Source organism: Aquarana catesbeiana, linkage group LG01 (genome assembly GCF_042186555.1).
Source record: "Aquarana catesbeiana isolate 2022-GZ linkage group LG01, ASM4218655v1, whole genome shotgun sequence".
In the NCBI taxonomy this organism is placed as follows: Eukaryota; Metazoa; Chordata; class Amphibia; order Anura; family Ranidae; genus Aquarana; species Aquarana catesbeiana.
The window spans coordinates 862,987,513-863,011,063 of NC_133324.1; the positions used below are offsets into that span (position 1 = coordinate 862,987,513).

At 43.3% G+C, this 23,551-nt stretch overlaps 1 protein-coding gene across 3 annotated transcripts in view; it reads left to right on the forward strand.

The window, feature by feature from the left end:
• The window catches only part of KCNIP4 (potassium voltage-gated channel interacting protein 4), a 913,124-nt gene that overhangs the window by 747,128 nt on the left and 142,445 nt on the right, over positions 1 to 23,551 (forward strand). For all 3 annotated transcript variants that reach the window (XM_073609381.1, XM_073609372.1, XM_073609365.1), the window contains exon 2: positions 14,778 to 14,902. In XM_073609381.1, coding sequence (XP_073465482.1) covers positions 14,778 to 14,902 — 125 coding nt within the window. The remainder of the gene's footprint in view (positions 1 to 14,777; positions 14,903 to 23,551) is intronic.

Here is a 23,551-nt window from a genome sequence, read left to right on the forward strand (position 1 = left end):
CGAGTTGCATTGTTTGTATGGCTGAGAAAAAACAGCCTATGAGTGCCCTTTGGATAAAGCCCAGTTCCTTGTTGCCTATCCCTCAATTTTTTGGAGCATCCTTTATATATATTTTGTATATATATATATATATATATATATATATATATATATATATATATATATATATATATATTTATTTATTTGAGGTGCTGCATGCTTAATTTCAGTGGTAAGCGGTGGTAAGGTCTTGAATGCTGCAGGTGCCACATAATGAGCTGGTACCCTCCCCTGCAGATTTCCCTGTCAGCCCTGGGTAGCTTCATGACATACCCTGCCCAGGTGTGGATACTCATAGGCAGCGAGTTGGATGATGCTAGGTGCCACTTAAACAGGAAGAAAACTCAAGACTTGCATTGGATCACATAGTGCTAAGCCTGTTGGCAAGGGTAAGTACTGCAGCAAGAGATTTTTGTTTAAAGTAATAGAAAAGCTATTTCTAACATTTTTTATTCAAAACTTAATTTAAACATGCCTCCAAACAGTGCCCAAAAGAGGAAAAAGCTCCAGCACATATATAGCTACATCTCTTTAGCCCGTATATTCTCAAAACTGTGATTATTTAAGTAACACTCAACCAAAGTCCCATATCATGACGCAGCCCTATAACTGAAGAGCCTATTCACATTTGTTTATTTTCCTGCAGTAAAAAAGATGAATGTTACCCTTGGGTGGCTGGCTCACATCTATACACTGCAGTTTAATCTGCTTTTAAATGGTAACTGGAAGTCTGGATTTACACCTATGCAATGCAGCAGCATGTAGTAAACGTGAGTTTTACTGCGTGCTTCTGTAACACATGCCACTTTGTATAGAGCTGCAGTGCCAAAAATGCAGCAGAGATGATTTAATACATGCAGTAAATTACATGCAATGCACCCCAACAAAATGGAAAATTAGGAAAGGGCCCTAAGAGACCATTAACACATACGTCTTTGCATTACCATTCTCACTGCAGGAACTCACTGACCCTAACGCTTCTTTAAGCAAAAGAAACATTTCTTTGATCTAATACGCTCAAAAACATTGTTTGTCCATCCTAACTCCGTATACATATTCCTAATGGATTTATTACATTCCAGCAAACAGTGCATATTGATGAATATAGCTGACATTAAACTGCAACAATGTTTTGTAATTATTAATAAAGAACGCAATTGTTTGGCTTATATGCCTAATTCTGTTCTGGTTATAAAATTACCCATTTTTTCCTTAATAGTATTGTAGCGCTGGTAGATTTTCAATCTACTGCTTGTAGGTAAATTTAGGGGGTTATCCGTTCATACATAGTCAGATTTGCCTCTGTTCCAACTTGACTGAGTTGCATGTAGTTTCATGCTGTGCCTGTGGGTGTCGTTGTCACCATGGGTCGGTGTTGGAAAGGCAACACTTTGAAGTGTATGAGTGCTCCTCTGTCCCGGAAATACCTCGGTGGAGGTGGTCCTCCGAGTTGCATTCTGGTAGAGGGTATTTATGGGACAGATGCCATGTTTTAGGGTTCGTTTTCGTTCCACCTGCTGGCCCTCCTGGCCGACAGGTATGTGTTAGGAGTACTACCGCGTGGTCCTCTGACTGGGAGGCCCACGTTGCTGCAGCGTGTGGGTGGGCCCAGAAGCCTGTCTGGGGCCTACCACAGCCGCAGGGGAATGGTCCTGGGCTGTCTGTCCTACGAGAAGAAGCTGGACAGCTGAGAAGATCCCAGGGGGGGACCCGTCATGGAAGGATCATGCAGAGTGCTGGTCCGGAGAGGGGCCTGGTGACTCAGTTGGAGGACGTATCCTAAAGTTATCCTACCGCATAGTACTGCCGGGTCGGCTTAAAGGTTCTAGTGCTATGTTTGCTATCCATCGTAAACCATTACATCCTGTGGCAGAGGATCGTATGGGTTTTGTTCTATTCAAGTCTGTGGCAGAGACTTTTGTTCGTGCTGCGTACTGGCTGCTAGGTTAGTGAGAGAAACCTATCCAGGCGGGCAAAGATTCAACTCTAAAAGGAAAGTACATTCACCTACAAGATTCCAACTTCTAATAATACACTAAGAAAAGGTATTTGAACTTCCCTGCAACTCTTCTTCTACCTCTTTCCTGCTACTTCCTACAGTTATGTTTATTAAAGCATTGGAAAATATACTCAAGTGTCCGGTGCCTACATTGTCTGGTATTAAACTCAATGGGACCCTAGACCCGGTTCTGGTGAAATAGAGGTAACGAAGGTGAAGGTAACAGCCCGCTTTAAACCAGCAGCTCCACCGAGAATTATTGCTACAGTATATTGTTCAACTTTTTGCAATAGTTTATTTTCTATTTTCTGTGTATGAGCAGTAATAAACTGAAATCTGCTGCATTAACAGAGCCCCAGATAGACAACAAAGCACTTGTTAGGCAATAAATAACTTGCCTGCACAGAAGTCTTTGGAATTTACCAGCATCAAGCACAGATATCCATCAAGTGGTGTGTAGCCCTAATGTCCCCAACACAGCAAATATCCTGTGCTATTATTTTGGCAGCAGAAATCCAGCCGCAACTCCCAGTGGCTTCATAGAGAAATATTTGTTTTGTTTCACCTTTGAATTATTTATGGATTTTTGCTACCTCACTTGAATGGCTAGTTAGCTATTAGAAAATATATTGCTTCGAGAATTTTGTGTTTTGTTTTTTTTTCGCTAGCAGTTGCACATCAAAAGGATTACAAAACAGCTAATCAGTTAGTTGCCTATAGACTGACACATTTATACCCATACATCCTACCTGTGTATTAAATAAAATATTTGTGTAAAACTATTAGAGGATACCTGTCACATCAACTAATACCTGTTACAGCAGGGAGAGCTCATTCTGGAGCGGAACAAAAATGTGCAGCATTATACACTTTGAGTCACCTGTCCTGAAAACATCACTGCTGCAAGAATAGCGCAGTATTAGCATCAAGTGTTGCATCTGAGTGTGTCATCAGGGCGTTGACTTCTTCAGTAAGGGGTGCTTACCCCTTACTGAAGAAGTCAACACCCTGGCGACACATGTCTAGGGGGCAAAGCTTACACACTGCTCTTTGGCACTTTTGGCTACAGTACTTCTACATATCACCCTCACCAATTTTGCAGCAATCACCATAGAACCATAAAATTACAAACAAAAAAAACAAACTTAATAGTGGGTACTCCAAATTTGGCATAACACTGGTGATTCAGACTCCGGCAATGGTGATGAGCAAGACATCTCTCTAGCTCTGAGCCACTTGAGTGTGGACCCCTGTCCCTTTTATAATACACAGAGCCAATGGGTCGGACCCAGCCAAGCCTGCCAAAAGGAAAACCCAGGAGCATAGTTAGCCCTAACCTTACCAACTGGGGCAGTGTTAACCTCTACCTACCTACAAGTCAGCACTACTATAGTGATCGCCGCAATCTCTTCTGCATAGTGACACAGGGGGTCACTCACTTGGCAATGCTGCCATTCACAGAACTCCTGGTATTTGTTTAATGAACACAAGGCACTCACTGTTTGGATGAGGTGAGGATTGTGATGTCACCACCAAGCATCTTTACCTTGTCCAAGAGAACGGCTTGTATTAATTAAAAAATACCAGCCATTTTGTGAAGGGCAACAGTGCCAAGCAAGCAAATCCTTATGGTCACTATGCAGAAAAGAAGGATGAGGATCCTGTCAGGGCTGGGCTCAGCCCTTCCCTCTCAAAGATGGCCGCACAGCTGTTTGGCTAATTGCCAGCTCATATCTCTACACAGTGACTCACCTGTTGATGATATCCTGCACGTCAGTCCTGCCTACTAAAGCTGTCCAGTCCAGATGATCTCTGCCTTCACCTTGGTCAAATCAAAGACTTGCTTGGCTGACATTCCTTCTGGCTCCAGATCCTACTTGCTGTTCTACTACGCTCATCTCTGGCTCCCTGGCGTTTTGGCTTGTCTGACTATCCGTTCCGGTTCCTGAGCGCTGGCTATGTTTTGACTATGTTTTTTTATTATTATTATTAAACAAGTGTGATTTAACTGTACTTCTGTCTCAGTTTGATTCATGGTTTCTGACAGTAGGCGAAGGCCATGAATTCAGACCATGCAGTCAATCCACTTGTTGGTAATATTTTTTCCAGATTGGATGAACAGGATCACCACATGGATCAGTTTGCCATGGCATTACAAATGCTCCTGAGTCACACCGGTATAACCTGTGTTGCAGGCCGTCCCTGCTGCTTCTACAGTCTCTGTGCAGGCACCCGCCTTGAGTATTATCTCTATAAGAGGTATGTCTGGTTCCGCTCTGCTTCTGCAGTGATTTGGGGGTGATTCAGTCCAATGCAGAGGGTTTCTCAACCAGGTTGAGATATACTTTGAGATGCTGCCCCAGGCATTTCCCGCGGAAAGAAGCAAAGTAGGTTTTGTGATATCTTTGCTTTCTGAGAGTGCCTTGGCCTGGGCAAACTCTCTATGGGAGAAGCAAAAACCTGTTGTCTTGAGTTACCCTGAGTTTGTGACTTCTTTTAAAAGGGTATTTGACATTCCCACATGCTGTAATTCTGCTGCCAATTACTTTATGTCCATCAAACAGAGTATGAGAACTGTTGCCAATTACTCCATTGAATTCCGTACTCTGGCAGCAGAGGTTGCTTGGAACAATGAGGCCCTCATGGCTGCTTTTTCTCCTGGTTTCTCAGGAACCATCAAGGATGAGATAGCAGCCCGAGATATACCCACTGAGCTGAAGATCACATTTGCCATCCTCATTGACTCCAGACTCAGAGAAAGACTCCATTTTAAGGAGCGCTTGCAGAAGTCTCCTGTACATTTGTCTCTGAACTTTGCAGTCCCACCATTGCCTCCCTCACCTCCCATGCCTCCTGGTACCGAGTCGGTCAGTGAAGGTGAATCCATGCACTTGGGCTTCATGCATCTCTCTGCAGATGAGAGAACCCTTAGGAGGAGGGAGAGATTGTGCCTTTATTGTAGCCAGGCACGTCACTTTTTGAAGTCTTGTCCTACCTGTCCAGGGAACACCTGAACCTCGAGGTCCTGTCATGGACAGACCTTAGGTGGCGTTGTTTCGTCCCCAGTTATCCAGAAGGACAAGCCCCTGGTTTCAGTTACCCTTTCTTGGGCTGAGTCGTCCATCGAGATACAGGCTCTAATCGACTCTGGGGCTGTGGGCCTGTTCATTGATGCTGCCTTTTTATCAAAGCACTCGATTCCACTACAGCTGCGTAACACTCCACTTGCCATTGAGGCTCTTGACGAAAGACCTCTGTAGCCTGCCCATGTGACTCATGAGACTGTTCCATTGTCCATGGCCGTAGGGGCTCTTCACCATGAGATAATCCAATTCCAAGTTATTTCCTCACCTAAGTTTCCACTGGTAATTGGTTATCTTTAGTTACAGAGGCACAACTCCTCTTTTGATTGGCTCCATGCTGAGGTTTTCTCCTGGTCGCCAAAATGCAGTAAGACATGCTTCCGGAAGGTAGCCAAGGTCCTGTGTACCTCTTCACTCTCCTCCCTGCCGGAGGAGTACTGCAATTTTAGCAATGTCTTTGACAAAGGTCAAACCGGTAGTTTGCCTCCACACCGGTCGTATGATTGTGCAATTGACCTTCAACCTGGTGCCATACCCCCCCCGGACAGATTTACCCTTTGTCGGTCTTGGAAGATAAGGCCATGGAGGCGTATGTTGCAGACGCACTTTATCTAGGTTTCATCAGCAAATCCTTGTCTACTGCTGGTGCTGGTTTCTTTTTTGTGAAGAAGAAGAGTGGTGAACTGAGAACGTGTATTGATTATAGGGGTCTTAATCATTTCATGATTAAGAATGGCTATCCGATTCCGTTGATTACAGAGTTATTTGATGGCCTCAAGGGAGCAACAGTTTTCACAAAGCTTGATTTGAGAGGGGCATACACTCTCGTGAGGATTAAGGAGGGCGACGAGTGGAAAACTGCGTTTAATACCAGAACAGGCCATCATGAGTACCTCGTAATGCCTTTTGGCCTTTGTAACGCCCTGGTAGTTTTCCAGGAATTTATTAACAATGTCCTCCGAGATTTATTGTAGTTATGTGTGGTGGTTTATCTCAACGATATCCTCATTTTTTCCAAGTCCCTGGAAAGCCACCACACAGATGTCTGTCGTGTGCTTCAGAAACTAAGAGAGAACAATCTCTATTGTAAATTGGAGAAGTGCAAATTCCATCGTGAACAGGTTAAATTCCTTGGTTATGTCATTTCCACTGCTGGCTTTTCGATGGACCCAGAGAAACTTTCAGCAGTTCTACAGTGGCCCGACCCGTTGGTTTACATCCTCTGCAGAGTTTTCTTGGCTTTGCCAACTATTATCGGAAGCTTATTCGTCTCTGGTCAAGCCCCTGACTGATATGACCAGAAAGGACGGTAACCCACAGAGTTGGTCTCCGGAGTCCATTAAGGCCTTTGAGAGTCTCAAGGCCGCCTTTGTTTCTGCTCCTGTGTTGGCACATCCTGATCCTACGTTATCTTTTATCTTGAGGTTGATGCTTCTGAGACTGGAGTTGGCGCCCTTCTGTCTCAACGTCCTACCTCTGAGAGTGCTATGCATCCTTGTGGCTACTTTTCCAAGAAATTGTCACCTGCGGACTGCAATTACGAGATTGGTGACAGAGAGCTGTTAGTGATCATTTTAGCCCTGAAACAATGGAGACATCTCCTTGAAGGTACCACTGTGCTGGTTCCCATTCTTACTGACCATAAGAATCTCACATTGCTGTCTGAGGCTAAATGCCTCTCTCCCAGAAGGGCGTGATGGGCTCTTTTCTTGTCTAGTTTCAATTGTCTCGTTCTTACCCGGTACTAAGAAGGTAAGGGCTGACGCTTTGTCGCAACACTTTTCCTCCACTTCCAAGATGGATTCGGTTCCGGTTCCTGTTATTCTCCCTGATCGTATTCTGGCTACGGTTCGCACCAGTCTCACTTCTCCTTTGGGTGACAAAATTCTTGCTGCTCAGGTCCATGCTCCTCCTAAGAAACCTTGTGACCGCTGCTTTGTCCCAGAGATCCTCCATACTGCCGTGCTCCAGACTTACCTTATACTCCCAAGGCTGCTGGCCACCCTGGGAAGAATCAACTCTTTTGGGCCATTTTCCCCAACAATTCTGGTGGCCTAGTCTACGTACTGATGTAACCGCCTTCGTAGTCTCAGACAGGGGTAGTCAGTTTGTGTCCTGGTTCTGGCGAGCCTTTTGTGCACAGTTGGGAATTCAGCTTGCTTTCTCCTCTGCGTATCACCCGCAGTCTAATGGGGCCGCAGAATGAGCCAATCAGTCCTTGGAGCAATTCCTACGTTGCTATATTTCTGATCATCATAACAACTGGTCAGACCTCTTACCATGGGCGGAGTTTGCTCACAATAGTGCTTTGAATTCTGCTTCCCGATTGTCCCTGTTTATGGCGAACTATGGTTTCCAACCTTCCATGCTGCCTGACTCATTTGTTCCGCATAGTATTTCTGCCTTAGAGGAGCATCTCCATGGTCTTCGTTCCTCTTGGGCACAAGTCCAGGAGGCTTTGCGACATGCTAATGATAGGTACAGACTCCATGCTGACCATAGACGCCTGCCTGCACCTTCCTACCAGGTTGGGGACAGGGTCTGGTTGTCATCTCGCAACCTCCAACTTTGTGTTCCCTCTCTGAAGTTTGCATCTCAGTTTATTGGGCCTTTCCGTATTCTTTGCAGGATTAACCCAGTGGCTTACTCATTAGACCTTCCTTCTAATATGCGTATTTTATGCGTCTCCTCATTAACCACTTGACCACTGGGCACTTAAACCCCCTTCCTAACCAGACCAATTTTCAGCTTTCGGTGCTCTCACATTTTGAATGACAATTACTCAGTCATGCAACACTGTACCCATATGAAATTTTTGTTCTTTTTTTCACACAAATAGAGCTTTCTTTTGGTGGTATTTGATCACCTCTGGGTTTTTTATTTTTTGTGCTATAAATGAAAAAATACTGATCCTTTTGCAAATAAGTAATTTTTCTTCATAAATTTGGGCCAAGATTTATACTGCTACATATCTTTAGTAAAAATAACCTAAATTAGTGGATATTATTTAGTCTGTGTGAAAGTTATAGAGTCTACAAGCTATGGTGCCAATCACAGAAAATTGATCACATCTGATCACACCTGATGTACTGAGGCCTATCTCATTTCTTGAGACCCTAACAAGCCAGGCAAGTACAAATACCCCCCAAATGACCCCATTTTGGAAAGTAGACATTCTAAGGTATTTAGTAAGAGTCATGGTGAGTTTTTTGAAGTTGTTATTTTTTCCCACAATTCTTTGCAAAATTAAGATTTTTTTTATTTTTATTTTTTTTCACACCAATTTGTCATTATAACAGGTTATTTATCTCACATGGCATATACATTACACAAATGACACCCCAAACTATATTCTGCTACTCCTCCTGAGTATGGCGATACCACATGTGTGAGACTTTTACACAGCCTGGCCACATACAGAGGCGCAACATTGAAGTAGCACATTCAGGCGTTCTAGGAGCATAAATTACACATCTAATCTCTCAACCACCTATTACACTTTTGAAGGCCCTGGAGCACAAGGACAATGGAAACGCCCACAAAGTGACCCCATTTTGGAAAGCAAACACCCCAACATATAATCTATGAGGCATATTGAGTCTTTTGAATGGTTCATTTTTTTCCAGAAGTTTTTGGAAAATGTGGAAAAAAAATTAAAAAGACGCATTTTTTTTTACACAAAGTTGTCCATTTCTAAGATATTTCCAACACATAGCATGTACATAGCAAAAATGACACCCCAAAATATATTCTGCTACTCCTCCTCAGTATGGCGATACCACATGTGTGAGACTTTTACACAGCCTGGCTACATACAGAGGTGCAACATTGAAGTAGCACATTCAGGCGTTCTAGGAGCATAAATTACACATCTAATCTCTCAACCACCTATTACATTTTTGAAGGCCCTGGAGCACCAGGACAATGGAAACGCCCACAAAGTGACCCCATTTTGGAAAGCAAACACCCCAACGTATAATCTATGAGGCATATTGAGTCTTTTGAATGGTTCATTTTTTTCCAGAAGTTTTTGGAAAATGTGGAAAAAAAATGAAAACGCATTTTTTTTTACACAAAGTTGTCCATTTCTAAGATATTTCCAACACATAGCATGTACATAGCAAAAATGACACCCCAAAATATATTCTGCTACTCCTCCTGAGTATGGCGATACCACATGTGTGAGACTTTTACACAGCCTGGCCACATACAGAGGCCCAACATTGAAGTAGCACATTCAGGCGTTCTAGGTGCATAAATTACACATCTAATTTCCTTACAATCTATCACATTTTTGAAGGCTCTTCATATTTCTAACACATAGCATGAACATACCAAGAATTACACCCTAAAATACATTCTGCTGAGCAAAGGGTAAACAAAAGATTACCTGTGGTTTTAGTAGTGCAGTTGTCCACAGGAGGAGAGCCCTGATCCAGGCAGCAGGCAGGGACATGGTCAGCGACAGTGAATGGAATTGTCCAGGCAGCAGGCAGGAATATTGTCCATAGTACAGGCAGGGATAATGTCCTTGTACAGTCCAGGGTCAGTGCAAGTAGAGACATTGCCAGCAGTGCCAAAATATTGGTCCTGGTAGTAAGCAGGAACATGGTCCAAGTAGCAGGCCAGGAAAGAATGGGGACAGGGGTAGAGGCTTCTCCCACCCAAATCTCTTTGAAGCCTCCGAGTCTCCAGATCCTAAATCTGTGAATGAGAAAACTAAAAAAATAGTTTTCTTCATCCAGAAAAACATTTCTGGAGCCCCTCACATATGTGAGACCCCTGTGTTCCCACTAGCATAGCAGGGTAAATGATCAGTCCAAGAGGCAGGCAAAAAACGTGGTCAAACAGTCCAGGGTCAGTTCCAGAGCAAGCAGAGGTAGGTACAATTTAGTGTTAGGCATAAGCTTGGTCGTATAACAGGCCAGGGTCAGTTCCGGAGAAGGCAGAGGTATGTTTATCGTTAGGCAGAAGCTTGGTCGTATAACAGGCCAGGGTCAGTTCCGGAGAAGGCAGAGGTATGTTTATCATTAGGCAGAAGCTTGGTCGTATAACAGGCCAGGGTCGATTCCGGAGAAGGCAGAGGTACGTACAGTTCAGCGCAGTGGCATAAGGGGTGTGGAGGAAAATGACAGGAAATGAGAATTACGTTTACCATACTTCCCTAATAATGTAGAGAAGTATGGTAACGGCGGAAACATTCACTTATACAGAGGCCTGGTTGGGAAGGACAATCGGGACAATAAAATGAGGTGTCTCTTCTAATTCCTCTTCTGGAGCACACCTGGCATCTCTTCTGACGTCTCTGGCCTGTTTCACTGGGGGGGATTTTGTCAGGAAAGTGGCGTTCGTGGAGTCTGCTCACAGAATCAGAGCGAATAATTTCTGGTGGGCTTTCAGGGTACAAAAGGGCGGAGATTACTTGTTCCTGGTAGTGCAGATAGGATACGGGGTTCTCTGTCGATTTTTGGTAAATAACATAAGTGTTATACATGGCCAAACTGAAAAAATAAATGGACACTTTTTTATACCAGTGACGGGATTTTCTTGTGGGAAGGTAGGGCTCAATCATCTGATCGTTGAAGTCCACTCCCCCCATAAACAAATTGTAATCATAAATACAAGCAGGTTTCTGGACTGGGCCGTTTCTTCTTGGGACTTCCACGTAGGTGTCATTATGGATTGTCGTCAGCATGTGGACGTTTCGTCTGTCCCTCCACTTGACAGCTAATAGCTCCTGGTTCCGCAAAGACGCCGTCTCCCCTCGGCGTAGCCTTTCATTGACCAGTTTTTGCGGGAAGCCTTTTCTATTCGTTCTTACGGTACCACATGCTGGGGTGTCTCTCCTGTGAAGATTACGGAAGAGGGGCAAACTTGTATAAAAGTTATCCACATAAAGGTGGTACCCCTTTCCAAGCATAAACAAGCTCCCAGACAACTTTGCCGCTGGCTCCAATATATTCTGGACATTCAGGGGGATTCAGTTGGGTGTCCTTCCCTTCGTACACCCGGAAGGAGTAAATGTACCCCGTGGCTCGGTCGCAAAGTTTGTACATTTTTACCCCATATCGGGTCCGTTTGCTGGGGATAAATTGTTTGATGCCGAGCCTGCCGGAGAATTTTACAAGGGACTCATCCACGGAAATATTCTGTTCGGGGGTATATAATTGGGGAAAATTTTCAGCGAAATAATTTAGGAGTGGCCAAAGTTTGAATAATTTGTCAAATGATGGGTCATTTCGGGGAGGGCACTGGGTGTTGTCGTTGTAGTGGAGGAAGCGTAAAATCATAAGGTATCTTGATCTTGGCATTATCGAAGAGAAGAGTGGCATGTGGTGGACGGGGTTAGTACATTTTGTTTTTTTTTTTTGTGAGTCCCATTGTAAAAGTTAGGCCTAAGAAAATTTTAAATTCCTCTATGGTAAGCTCTCTCCACTCAAAGGGACGGGCATAACTAGAGCCAGGGTTGCTTACTATGTACTGCTGTGCATAGAGGTTGCACTGGGCCACAATGGACGATAGTAAGTCATTGGTGAAAATCAAATAAAAAAAATCAAGCATCACAAAATCATCGGTGTTCACCTGGACACCTGGCTGGGCGGTAAAAGGGGGGATATTTGCTGCTCCGGAATGAGGGGGAAGCCACAGGGGGTTTTGAAGGGCATAGGGAAGGGTGGCATGGCCTCTATCCATTTGTGGCTGAGAGGACACCCTTCTGGTACCTGGCCTTTGTTGCGGTGGCACTGCGCTTGAGGTGGACGGCACTGCGCTTGAGGTGGATGGCACTGCGCTTGAGGTGGACGGCACTGCTCTTGAGGTGGACGGCACTGCTCTTGAGGTGGACGGCACTGCTCTTGAGGTGGACGGCACAGCTCTAGAGGTGGACGGCACTGCGCTCGAGGTGGTAGTAGGCTGCTGCTCCACGCCAGAACGCCTTCTTTTCACGGGCACAAGTTCCTCTTCCAAATCTGTATCAGACTCGCTGCTTGTCACGGGTTCATAGGCTGAATCCGAATCGGACAGAGACTCAGAGAGCTCCCCGCTGCTCTCATCGGTCATGCTGAGACGCTGGTAGGCCTCCTCAGCCGTAAATAATTTTTTTGCCATACTGGTGGCTGGTGAGGTTGATGTGGCGCAGATGAGCACTGATGGGCACAGGTGGCACTGATGTGGCACTGTAGTGGGACTGGTGTGGCTCTGGTTGCACTGTAGTGGGACTGGTGTGGCTCTGGTTGCACTGGTGTGGCTCTGGTGGCACAGAGGTGGCACTGGTGGGCTCAGGCAGCACTGGTGGGCACAGGCGGCACTGGTGGGCACTGGTGGGCACAGGCGGCACTGGTGGGCACAGGCGGCACTGGTGGGCACAGGTGGCACTGATGTGGCACTGCAGTGGCGCAGATGAGCACAAGTGGCACTGATGGGCACAGTTGGCACTGATAGGCACAGGTGGCACTGATGGGGCACTGGTGTGGCACTGGTGTGCACTGTAGTGGCACTGGTGTGCACTGTAGTTGCACTGGTGTGGCTCTGGTTGCACTGGTGTGGTTCTGGTGGCACAGAGGTGGCACTGGTGGGCTCAGGTGGCACTGGTGGGCTCAGGCGGCACTGGTGGGCTCAGGCGGCACTGATGGGCACAGGTGGCACAGGTGGCACTGATGGGCACAGGTGGCACTGATGGGCACAGGTGGTACAGGTGTGGCACTGGGGTGCACTGTATTATCACTGGTGTGGCACAGAGGTGGCACAGAGGTGGCACAGGTGGTACAGATGGCACAGGTGGCACAGATGTGGCACAGATGACACTGTTGGGCACAGATGACACTGTTGGGCACTGTTGTGGCACTGTTGGGCACTACTGTGGCACTGTTGGGCACTGCTGTGGCACTGTTAGGCACTGATAAAGGTAGAAAACTCACTGTTTGTCACCGTAAAAGCTCTCCTCTCCTCTCACGCTGCATCGGTGTGAGGAGAGGAGAGCTGTAACCTCCTGATGACCCTGCTTTGCCTTTTTGTTTACATTTGTGACCGCTCCGTCATTGGACGGAGCGATCACATGGTAAAGGGCCGCTGTCATTGGCCCTTTACCGCGATCCGATCCGTGCTACGGATGTTCCTGTGTGCGCGCCCGGGGGGGCGCGCGGGAACGGTTCTCCGGGATCACGTCGATCCCAGAGTTATCCAGCCGCCCTACAGCCGTCATTCGGCTGTGGGCGGTTGGCAAGTGGTTAAAACCTTTGGTCTGCAACCGCTTTACCACCTCAGTGTCTCGTCCTCACCCTGTACAGGTTGAGAACCATGAGGAGTATGAAGTACAGTCCATTGTTGACTCCTATAGGTTCCGTGGGCGCATACAGTACCTGGTGCATTGGAAAGGGTACAGTTCAGAGGAACGCTCTTGGGTCTCATCCTCGAACGTACATGCCCCTGTCCTCCTCCGTGATTTCCATAGACATTTTCCCCTCAAGCCTGGTGGTCCTCTGAGGGGAGGGGTCATTGAGGAGGGGGTACTGTCAGGCTGGGCTCAGCCCTTCCTTCTCAAAGCTGGCCGCTCAGCTGTTGGCTGATTGCCAGCTCCTATCTCTCCACAGTGACTTACCTGTTAATGATATTCTGCTTGTCAGTCCTGCCTACTTAAGCTGTCCAGTCCAGATGATCTCTGCCATCACCTTGGTCACATCTCTAGAGACGCTCACCTGTGTTCCTGTTAACGACTTACTTGGCTGACATTCCTTCTGGCTCCAGATCCTGCTTGCTGTTCTACTATGCTCATCTCTGGCTCCCTGATGTTTTGGCTTGTCTGACTATCCGTTCCGGTTCCTGAACTCTGGCTATGTTTTGACTACATTTACTCTGTTTACCTTTTTTTATTATTATTAAACAAGTGTGACTTAACTGTACTTCTGTCTCAGTCTGATTTATGGTTTCTGACAGAACAAGAAAATTGTGGCAATCACTGTAGCAGTGGTTACTACTACAGTTATTGTCACCCTTCACAGTGGTCCTTCAGGTGTGAGATTGGCATATTTATATTGTGCCAAGCAGGACCATTGTAACCATGCAATAAAGATCACACTGAGAATTATATAACTGTATGTGATTGAACCTAAATGCTCCAACATAACTGTATCATCTCAGTCCTCCAAAATGGGATACTGCTTGTCATGGTGTAACAAAATATATTCAAACAAAATAATGAAAAACATAAGGGAAGAATTAAGATACACATTCATAATGAGCTATGTGTTCTAATGGTTGTTATGAAGCCATGTGCCACCATTATCCACTTTCCCATGGAATCAAGTGTATATTGATATAGGGATCAGTTCCAGAGTGGTTAGGGAAGTGGGTTGGTTGTGTTGAGAACCGCCAAACTATTCTTTCTCAAAATTCTTTAACCTACTTTGGTAACACTGAAATACTGCACACTTGTTGAACTTTTCTATGTAAGGACTTTCAGGAACGCCTTTATTAAGAAGTTTTCTCTTTTGAACTAATAAAGGCCATCTAACTATTACATGTTGTAAGTGACTAATACAGCATCAAATCTCAGAGGATCTTTTTTGCGTTTAGTCCTTTGTAATTTTTTTCTCTCAGTTCTCATACTTGAATCCCATTTGCCTTGATTTAATTTTAACTTTTTGCTAATTATTCTACAGACAGTGTGGAAGATGAATTGGAGATGGCCACAGTGCGGCATCGCCCCGAGGCCCTCGAGTTGCTCGAAGCACAGACTAAATTCACAAAGAAGGAGCTCCAGATTCTCTACAGAGGATTCAAAAACGTGAGATATTTTATTATTTTCATGATTAAATGTTTCTAAAATTAAGTAAGGTCATTAAATTTCCAAGGTCACAACAAATGAGAATGGTGGTAACATATAACAACCTCACGCCACCAGTATATACATATGAACCTTACAGAGTCCAGCATTGTCTTGACAAAGTGTGAGGATTAACTTTCCTCAACCCTAAAATAGATCTAAAATGTACCTGGATAACAGCTAAAGCACTGTGTGTAAACAATTGCCATGTTTATTTCTTTTATAGTATACCATTTTGACCTTTTTTTCATCCTTTTTGGTATCACAATGAGGGTGGTTTCCACCAGCTTCTTTCAGCCAATTTCTGTCTACGTGCGTTGCAGTATTAGATGAACATTATTGCTTGGGCTGGCTTCCTGATGATATAACAATGGTGCACCTTATCTGTGGGTGTTTTCATGGCCACTTGTGTTCTCCACCAGGGGCACATGCGACAGGGTGAAAACACACCATTAACATTTGTTACAGAATAACAGGATGTGCCTGATCAAGGACTTTAATGTTTAGAACACTGCCTATACTTTTAATGAAACCTGCGGATGGAAAGAGATTGAAAGCAGATTTTGCACCTAAAATGCAAGACCTGATTTTTAAATTTGTCCCTGACTCTCAGTTGCTAAAACAATTTCAAGTTCAGTGTAAATATATTACTCGTAGGGGAAAAAAATGTTAGATAATACACACACACACACACACCCTTGCCCTGGAATTAGCCTACAACACCTAGGTAAGGGTGGCTTTGTCCTTCTTCTGGTAAGATCTGGGAAATGTAGAGTAGTCCAAATATTACACAGAAGTTGCTATCAGCACTGTGCTGCAGCTTCTTCTTAAAAGACTTGGAGTACTTACCATTATTTTCAGAGGGAAAACATCATGGGATTTATTTATTAAAATTGGAAAGTGCAAACTCTGGTACAGCTGTGCATAGTTGGTAAATTAAGCTCTGACAAAGAAAACCTGGAAGCTGATTGTTTTTTTTGCAGAGCTAGACCAGATTTTGCTCTCTCCCGTTTTAGTAAATCAACCCCATGCCTTGCACTACAGAAGCTACAGGAAAGGTAAGTATAATATCTATCTTTTTTCCCTGTACAGGTCATTTTTTACACTTTAAACTCCTCATGAGAGAGGATGACCTTTCACTTACCAAGCTAAAACTAATAAGGCATTTTAATGATTGTTTTTTTGTCTACTTTAAATTAAATTGGCACTGCAAATATGAACTTCTTATGGGAGGTGTTTTCCTTGATTTCCAGGTCACTTTAACATAGTTTCATTAAAGACTAAATAGAATAATTCCTTATTTAAGGACAGTTGGTAAAAAACATATGAATACTAATTTATTGTTTCTGCGTGTTGTGTTTGCAGCTAATCATTGACCACTGTAATTATTGACTGGCCTAGATATAACTCCTGGGCAAAAGTGCTGGATCATGACATCAATGATACTAAGGTTCATGGTCTGTCTTGCTTTCAGGTCTGTCCTCTCAGAGTTGAAAGTTAAAGGCATGAGCCAATTAAAAAGTCTAGCTGTTGTCTTCTGATGTAATGTTGTGGATACATCACAGGACACTCAGTGAGCCCTCCATTTCAAAAGGGTCTGAGATGAAAAATCTTGAGTTTTCCAAGTCCAGCAGTCTTGTCTTTGGTCTTTGATAAAAAAAAATGCTCTCATCTAGTTCATATTCTCTGTTCATTTTTCTTTTTTTTTTGTTTTTTTAATACACTATCACTGTGGTATGGCAGTAGTTGCTTTCCCCTGTGGTTCGGTGTATACAGACAGCACTGACTTATATCCAGATGCACACCAAGACTATTTAATTTCCCCCTAAAGGCTCATGTTTTTATACATTTTGCTTATTAGGATTGGCATCTGTTATATCTGTTCCTGGAAATCTTACATAAGTACATTCCTGCCAACAGTTGTGATGTATGTTTAATTCCAGAACAGTTACCAGATGATGCCTATAAGGGTTCACTGCCCCAAAAAAGACCTCATATTTTAAAGCAAAGTTGTTTTTATAGCTATAGCAACCTATCTGCTCCCATGGTATTTTTTTTTCTGATGCAGGTTATAAAATTAAAAAACAAACATTTTTATAAAGATAACCTTTTCCATATATCAAATAAGGATGGGCGAACGGTTCAACCCAAACTTATGCTGTTCGGCTATTCAACGAACAGCCGAACCAACTACAATGCATTGCGGCGCTGAACAGTGCATTACAAGCCCTGATTGGCTGAAGCAGTGAAAGCTTCAGCCAATCAGGGCACAGAGCAGTGCCATAGTCGTTTGGACACTGTCATCATGACTTTATCCAATCATGGCTCATTCCCGCCCCACAGTATAAAAGTATTCTTTCAATGGCAGCCATTTTCAGTGTGATTTTGGCGTGGAGAGAGATAGAATGGGGCTCTGCTCAGTGCTAGTTAGTTACTTAGTGTGCTATACTGTGCTATTTTGCTTCAATTCTCAGTGTAGAATATTAGTTTAGTGTCAGTCTAGGGATAGTGAGAGTGTAGTGAGGAGGACTGTCATTCAGCTTTGCATAGTGTGCAGCTAGAGTAGGGACAGCTCAGATAGTTTCAGTGTAGTGTAGTGAGACCATGTCAGTAATCTTGACATTAGTGTATAGCTAGAGTAGGGACAGTTCAGATAGCGTCAGCGTAGTGACAGTTGAACACCATCTATTTGATTGCATTACTGCCAGTTTAACGCCATATAGTTCTGTTTGCTTTACTGTCAGTTTAACGCCATATAGTTTTGTGTACATTACTGCCAGTTTAATGCCATATAGTTTTGTGTGTTACTGCCAGTTTAATGCCATATAGTTTTGTGTGCATTACTACCAGTTTAACGCCATATAGTTTTGTGTGTTACTGCCAGTTTAACGCCATATAGTTTTGTGTGTGTTACTGCCAGTTTAACACCATATAGTTCTGTGTGCGTTACTGCCAGTTTAACGCCATATAGTTTTGTGTGCGTTACTGCCAGTTTAACACCATATAGTTCTGTGTGCGTTACTGCCAGTTTAACGCCATATAGTTTTGTGCCTTACTGTCAGTTTAACACCATATAGTTCTGTGCGTCACTGTACGTTTGGTGAATTATATTGCAGCATAGTGTATCAGTAGAGTGTGTCTGTGTAGTGTGAGTACTCAAATTAAAGTGCACCAAACACCTCTTTACATTGATTAAAGTGCATCTACGTGCAGATTTCAACTTCTTCTTTACATTTGCTTATAAGCACAGCCCCCTCCTTCCCAATAATGTCTGGGAGGACAACAAGGAGAGGCAGACGTCCCCTTGTCACTGTAAGGGGGCCAGCAACAAATGTGTCCACAGGCAAAGGTGGACGTGGTGGTCAGTCCTCAGGCAGGGCATCATTTCCTCTGTTTAGTGAGTTTGCCCGTGCTATCCAGCCACAGCATGCAGAGGAGGTGGTGGACTGGCTTACTAGACCTTCCGCATCCTCCTTATTCTCTGTCACGCAAGCAGGGACAAGTGTGCAGTCCCCTGCAGTTGCCATAGTGGATAAACCTGCTTCCTTGTCCACATCTATTCCTGCCATAGCCCCAACATCAGCCATTGAGGAGTCAGCTATTTGACCACAGCATCAGCCACTTGCTCCTTGATGATGCCCAGCCATTACTGGATTCAGATGTTGGTTCTGAGCTTGAGGATGACAGGAACATGAGCCTAGAGAGAGGGAGGAACACTGGTAGACAAATTGGCATTCATGTTCCCCAAGCCGCAGAGTATTGCCAAGTTGTCTCCAGTGGTAATGATGAAGATGGAGGAGATAGAGATGATGATGATGATGATGAGGTCACTGATGCGACTTGGGTGCCAGATAGAGCAGAGGAGGAAACTGAAGGTGAGGTGGCACAACTCCAAGGCGGCCGACATCAAGAGAGTAGAGAGCAGCCACCCTATTCCATCACATTCTGCAGCTGTTATCTCTCAGGCCACTCCACAAAACTCAGCTGTCTGGGCCTTTTTCAGCACATCTGCAGCAGATCGCACTGTTGCTATCTGCAAACTGTGTCTCAGGCCCATTAAACGTGACAAAAACACCAACCATATGCATATCATTGCAATTTTTTTGCCTTCATCAAGAGCAACTCTATAGGGTTACAGTGGGAAGGCACCCCTGACACCCAAAGAGTAATTTTTCTGCACCTGTTTGACAGGTGCATATCATTGAATTTTTTTACAGCAAGGCCAGTTCTTGCTTTCATCAAGAGTATTTCTATAGGGTTACGGTGGGAAGGCACCACCGACACCCAAAGACCAATTTTTACACACCCGTTACTTCTATACAAAGTCAAAGCAAAAACCAGAATGTATCCAAAAAATCTCAAATCTTCTTCCCAGTGCACTACATTGTGGCCTCATCATACACACTGGCTCCCCAGCTGTTGCTGAGCAAAACAAATGCAGCTTGCAGAGAATTTTCCATTTTTAGGCTTTCACATTAAAAATCAAAAAATCACTGCTCATTTAAAAATGACGTTTTTCACAATCTTTTTTTTTATTGATACATGTTCTCCGGGGCAGTACCCGGACCCCTATAACCATTGTATGCCCAATTACTTGCATATAAGCCTTCAAAATGGGCACTTTGGATTTTTGATGTTCGGGTCCCATTGACTTTAATGGGGTTCGCTATTCAGGTCTGAACTTTCGTGGTGTTCGGAGGTTCTGGTGTGAACTGAACAGGGGTCTGTTCGGTCCATCCCTAATATGAACCACTTGTAGGCTGATTTATAGAAAGTTGAACAAAGAGGTGTTACTGTTTCAACCCTAATATCCATTGCTCTAGTTGGGGCCAATTCGTCTGTCACTTTTTCATCCACAACTTTATATTTTCAGTCTAACATAAGAAAAAAGGCACTGTTTAGCTTTATTTTGCTACAAACTACTTGTAAGCACTTTTCCTATAAATTATTGAAGAGTTTGCTTATAAAAAAAACTGTGGTTTTAAAGGAAGACAGTCTTATTATTTTTTATTTTTAACATACTTTGCTCCAAACAGGTATTGTCTTTTTAGCATCCAGAATTATTTGGTTATCTTTTGTTGTAAAAATAGCAGAAACTATTCTAAGAACTCAGAATCAACCCTCTACACCCCCCTAAACATTTCTTAGCAGACTTTTCATAAAAACAGGGATGTTTGGTTCACATACGTTGCAACACATATTCAAACTTGCCAACTGCGTCAACGTAATCCCTGTCCCTACTATACTCTGTAAAATACTTACTTGCTTATAGCATACCTTGATGGATATACACTGATCAACCATAACTTTACGACTACCCACCTAATATTGAGTAGGTCCCCGTTTGGCCAACAAACACAGCCCCTTTTTTTGGCAAAAACAGGCTTGACCCATTGAGGCGTGGACACCACTAGACCTCTAAAGGTATGCTGTGGTATCTGGCACCAAGCCGTCAGTAGCAGATCCTTTAAAGTGGTTGTAAACCCTTACAACCAGTTTTTACTACAGGTAAGCCTATAATAAGGCTTACCTGTAGCTACCCCGGATATCTCCTAAACCTGCAGGGCTTAGAAGATATCCCTTGTAGCAGCATGTGCCGACATCATCGGCACGTGCGCTCCGAAGCAATAGCATGTTCGTGCCATTGCTTCAGCTAGTGTGCCGTTACTGGCGGCTCTGGCTAATCACAGCGGCGGAGCCCGCGATACCCAGAAGTAACTCCGGGAGCAATGTTGCAGCCGGAGCGGTGTTCGGGGACCGCTATGGGGGCTTTGATCTTAGGTGAGTATTTCATTATGAGCTAGTATGCTATGTATTTGTCTTGTAGGTTTGTTTTTTTTATTGTGGGTTTACAACCACTTTAAGAGATCCTTAGCAGACCCAGTTTCATTCATAGAAGCTGTAGTACGGCTTCTATCAATAGAGCATCTGAGCAGAAAGGGCATGCATAATTGGGTTCTCCTAATGAGATCTTGTAACAGCCCTTAAGTCTGGTACACACTATAGGTTTTTTCCATTCAACCCATCGGGAATCCATAGACATCACATAGGTGCTTTTGTTTCAGATGCTTAAAGATAATTATGAGTTTTGTCTGAAAGAAACCCTTTAGGAGGTACTGAAAAAGTAACATATTAGGACAAATGGAATTATCTTATATCTCTTGAGAAGGTGAGATCTTCACACTTTGGTCACCACATCCACCCATCTGTTATAGCTAATCTTATTTCTGGCTTCTCAATGTATTTAATTTACATTAAAAGACTACAATAGAAATAAGTAGATACAGCTCTGAAATTTGCTAGAGCAATTTCAAATAGTAAATTAAAATGCTTATAAGTGAAATTATAAATATGTGTTTTTCCTTATTTATAAGTGATTACATCATCTCTTCTTTTCAGCTGCATAAGGCGCTTAGAGGGGTGGGGGTGGAGTAGAACACTGCTCTTCCCATTAAATTGCTGTGCGGGGGGGGGGGGGGGGGGGGGGGGCATGTCAGCACAAGATTAATCATTGGAAGACAGAAGACAGGCTGTGCTTCTAGCACAGCCATAAAACTGACCACGCTGGGAAGGATGAGCTCTCATGACAAGCGTTGTATTTTTAAATTGGAACGAAGGGGGACTGGCAGGAACACTGCATATTTCATGTAAAGGAAGCAATACAAAAAGAACCTTTTAACATAAGTGCATGGCACTATAGACATGTATTAGGAATATGAAATGTTGGGGTAACATATTCTTTAATGGTATATTATTGAGGGATAGGCCCTTTTAAATCCCTTTTTTGGCCAAATGAAACCAATGTAAACTGTTGTTGCTTCTTTTTACAGATATATAAACCTATGAACTAGTGTGGTTTTCATTTATTTCACTTTAAAGACTATATGTCAAATGTTGCATCAGGTTTATTATATCACCCGAATAAGAAAAAATGATGGCAAATGTCACAATGAAATGTTTCCCTTGGAAGCCCCTGACCTATAACTTGACCATTTGAATCCTGACAATGTGTTTTTTGTCAATAAAGGGCAGGTCTACCTCATGGCATTTACTAAATGAATTAATTTCAAGGCATATTATTTACAGTGTACTCGCCAAGGCTGCTGTAAAAATGAGAGCTTTTAGGATAAATACTAAAGAACAACTTTTAAAGTGATTCTTGTTTCCTCACTAGGAGCAAAGTTTTATAAAATTAATACAATATTTCTTTGCACTTAGTCCCTTAAATTCCAAATAATTTTCAATTACTTTACAAAAAGACATCTTCATCTACAAAATGCTTCCATTACAAACAACGAAAAAAGCATATGTGTGATAAAAATTTAATTATTCCAAAGTAAAACATGTCTTTAACCGAATATGACAATTAAAACGGAAATGCTAATGGAAAGGATATTTACTGCATTGTGTGAGAGTTAAAAGGACAAATGTATTAAGGAACTTTCTCTGAGGTGCCAAAATTGCTTATACAAGGTTTTATTTTGAATCACCATCTATTACTATTATAATTATTATTTATTATTCCTAAGATAACAAGATAAAAAGGGCTGCATTTCAAGGTATAAAAGGATACACATTATAAACATTCTATCAGTTGCCATACTTAGATAGAAGAGGTTTTATATTGTGCTGATGTCAAATATTATTATAATTATTAATCCATTCATTTTAAATCACCAATATAGAAAGACTTAAGCTGACCATAGACAGAGGAAATTTCTCTCCTGCAACAGGCAGTGTTGACAGGAGAATCCCTCCCACTGAGCCATTGTGTTCTCCCAGCGGGGGGAGCCGTCCCCATTGGAAGAACACAGTGATTATTGCTAGTGACTATACCAGCCGCTAGTACTTTCAGCCTACCCATACATGGTTTGAATCACAGTCAGTTCTTGCTGAACCAGCCAAGATTCGAAACATCTATGGCCAGCCTTATGCAAGAAAGGACCAAGTGGTGCAAATAGCAAACTCCACAAAAAAATTAACAATAACAAATCTCGAAAGAGGGATCTACAAGTGTACAATATCAGAGATCTCATAGGCCAAGAGTGCTCAACTGTAATTCTCTGAAGGCCTGATTAGTACATATTTACCATACTATCATGCACTGCTGGATGCCAAGGGACCCCAAGACTAATGTTGGGCCTTCCATTCAACTGCTCACCGAGTAAAAAAAAAACTATTCACCCTGTATAGAAAGACTGGTAAATAGAAATGAGTAGTGTCCTCAGCTACATGATTAAAGAACAGGGTCTCAGCATTCATCTCTCTCATTTGGTATAACTGGACCCCTAAATCCCAGAGAATGTCCTTGTGCAGCTGCAAAGCTTGCATAAATGTTATATCTGCCCCTGCTACCATGTAGGTAAAGGTAGAGCTGAGTACATTAGTTACAGGCAAACAAGCTGCATTAAGACCCACCTGAAGCCACAGAAATACTGCGGATATTCATTCAGATAGGCATTGTATTAACAATTTACATTTTCATCATCTTACTCCTATTTTCCTGTTGCAGTAGTTGTACAGGGTACCTAATTTTCACTGTGCAGTCTAAGACTACTTTCACACTGGGGGGGTTGGTTTGCGACGGAGGTAAAACGCCAAAATTTTTAG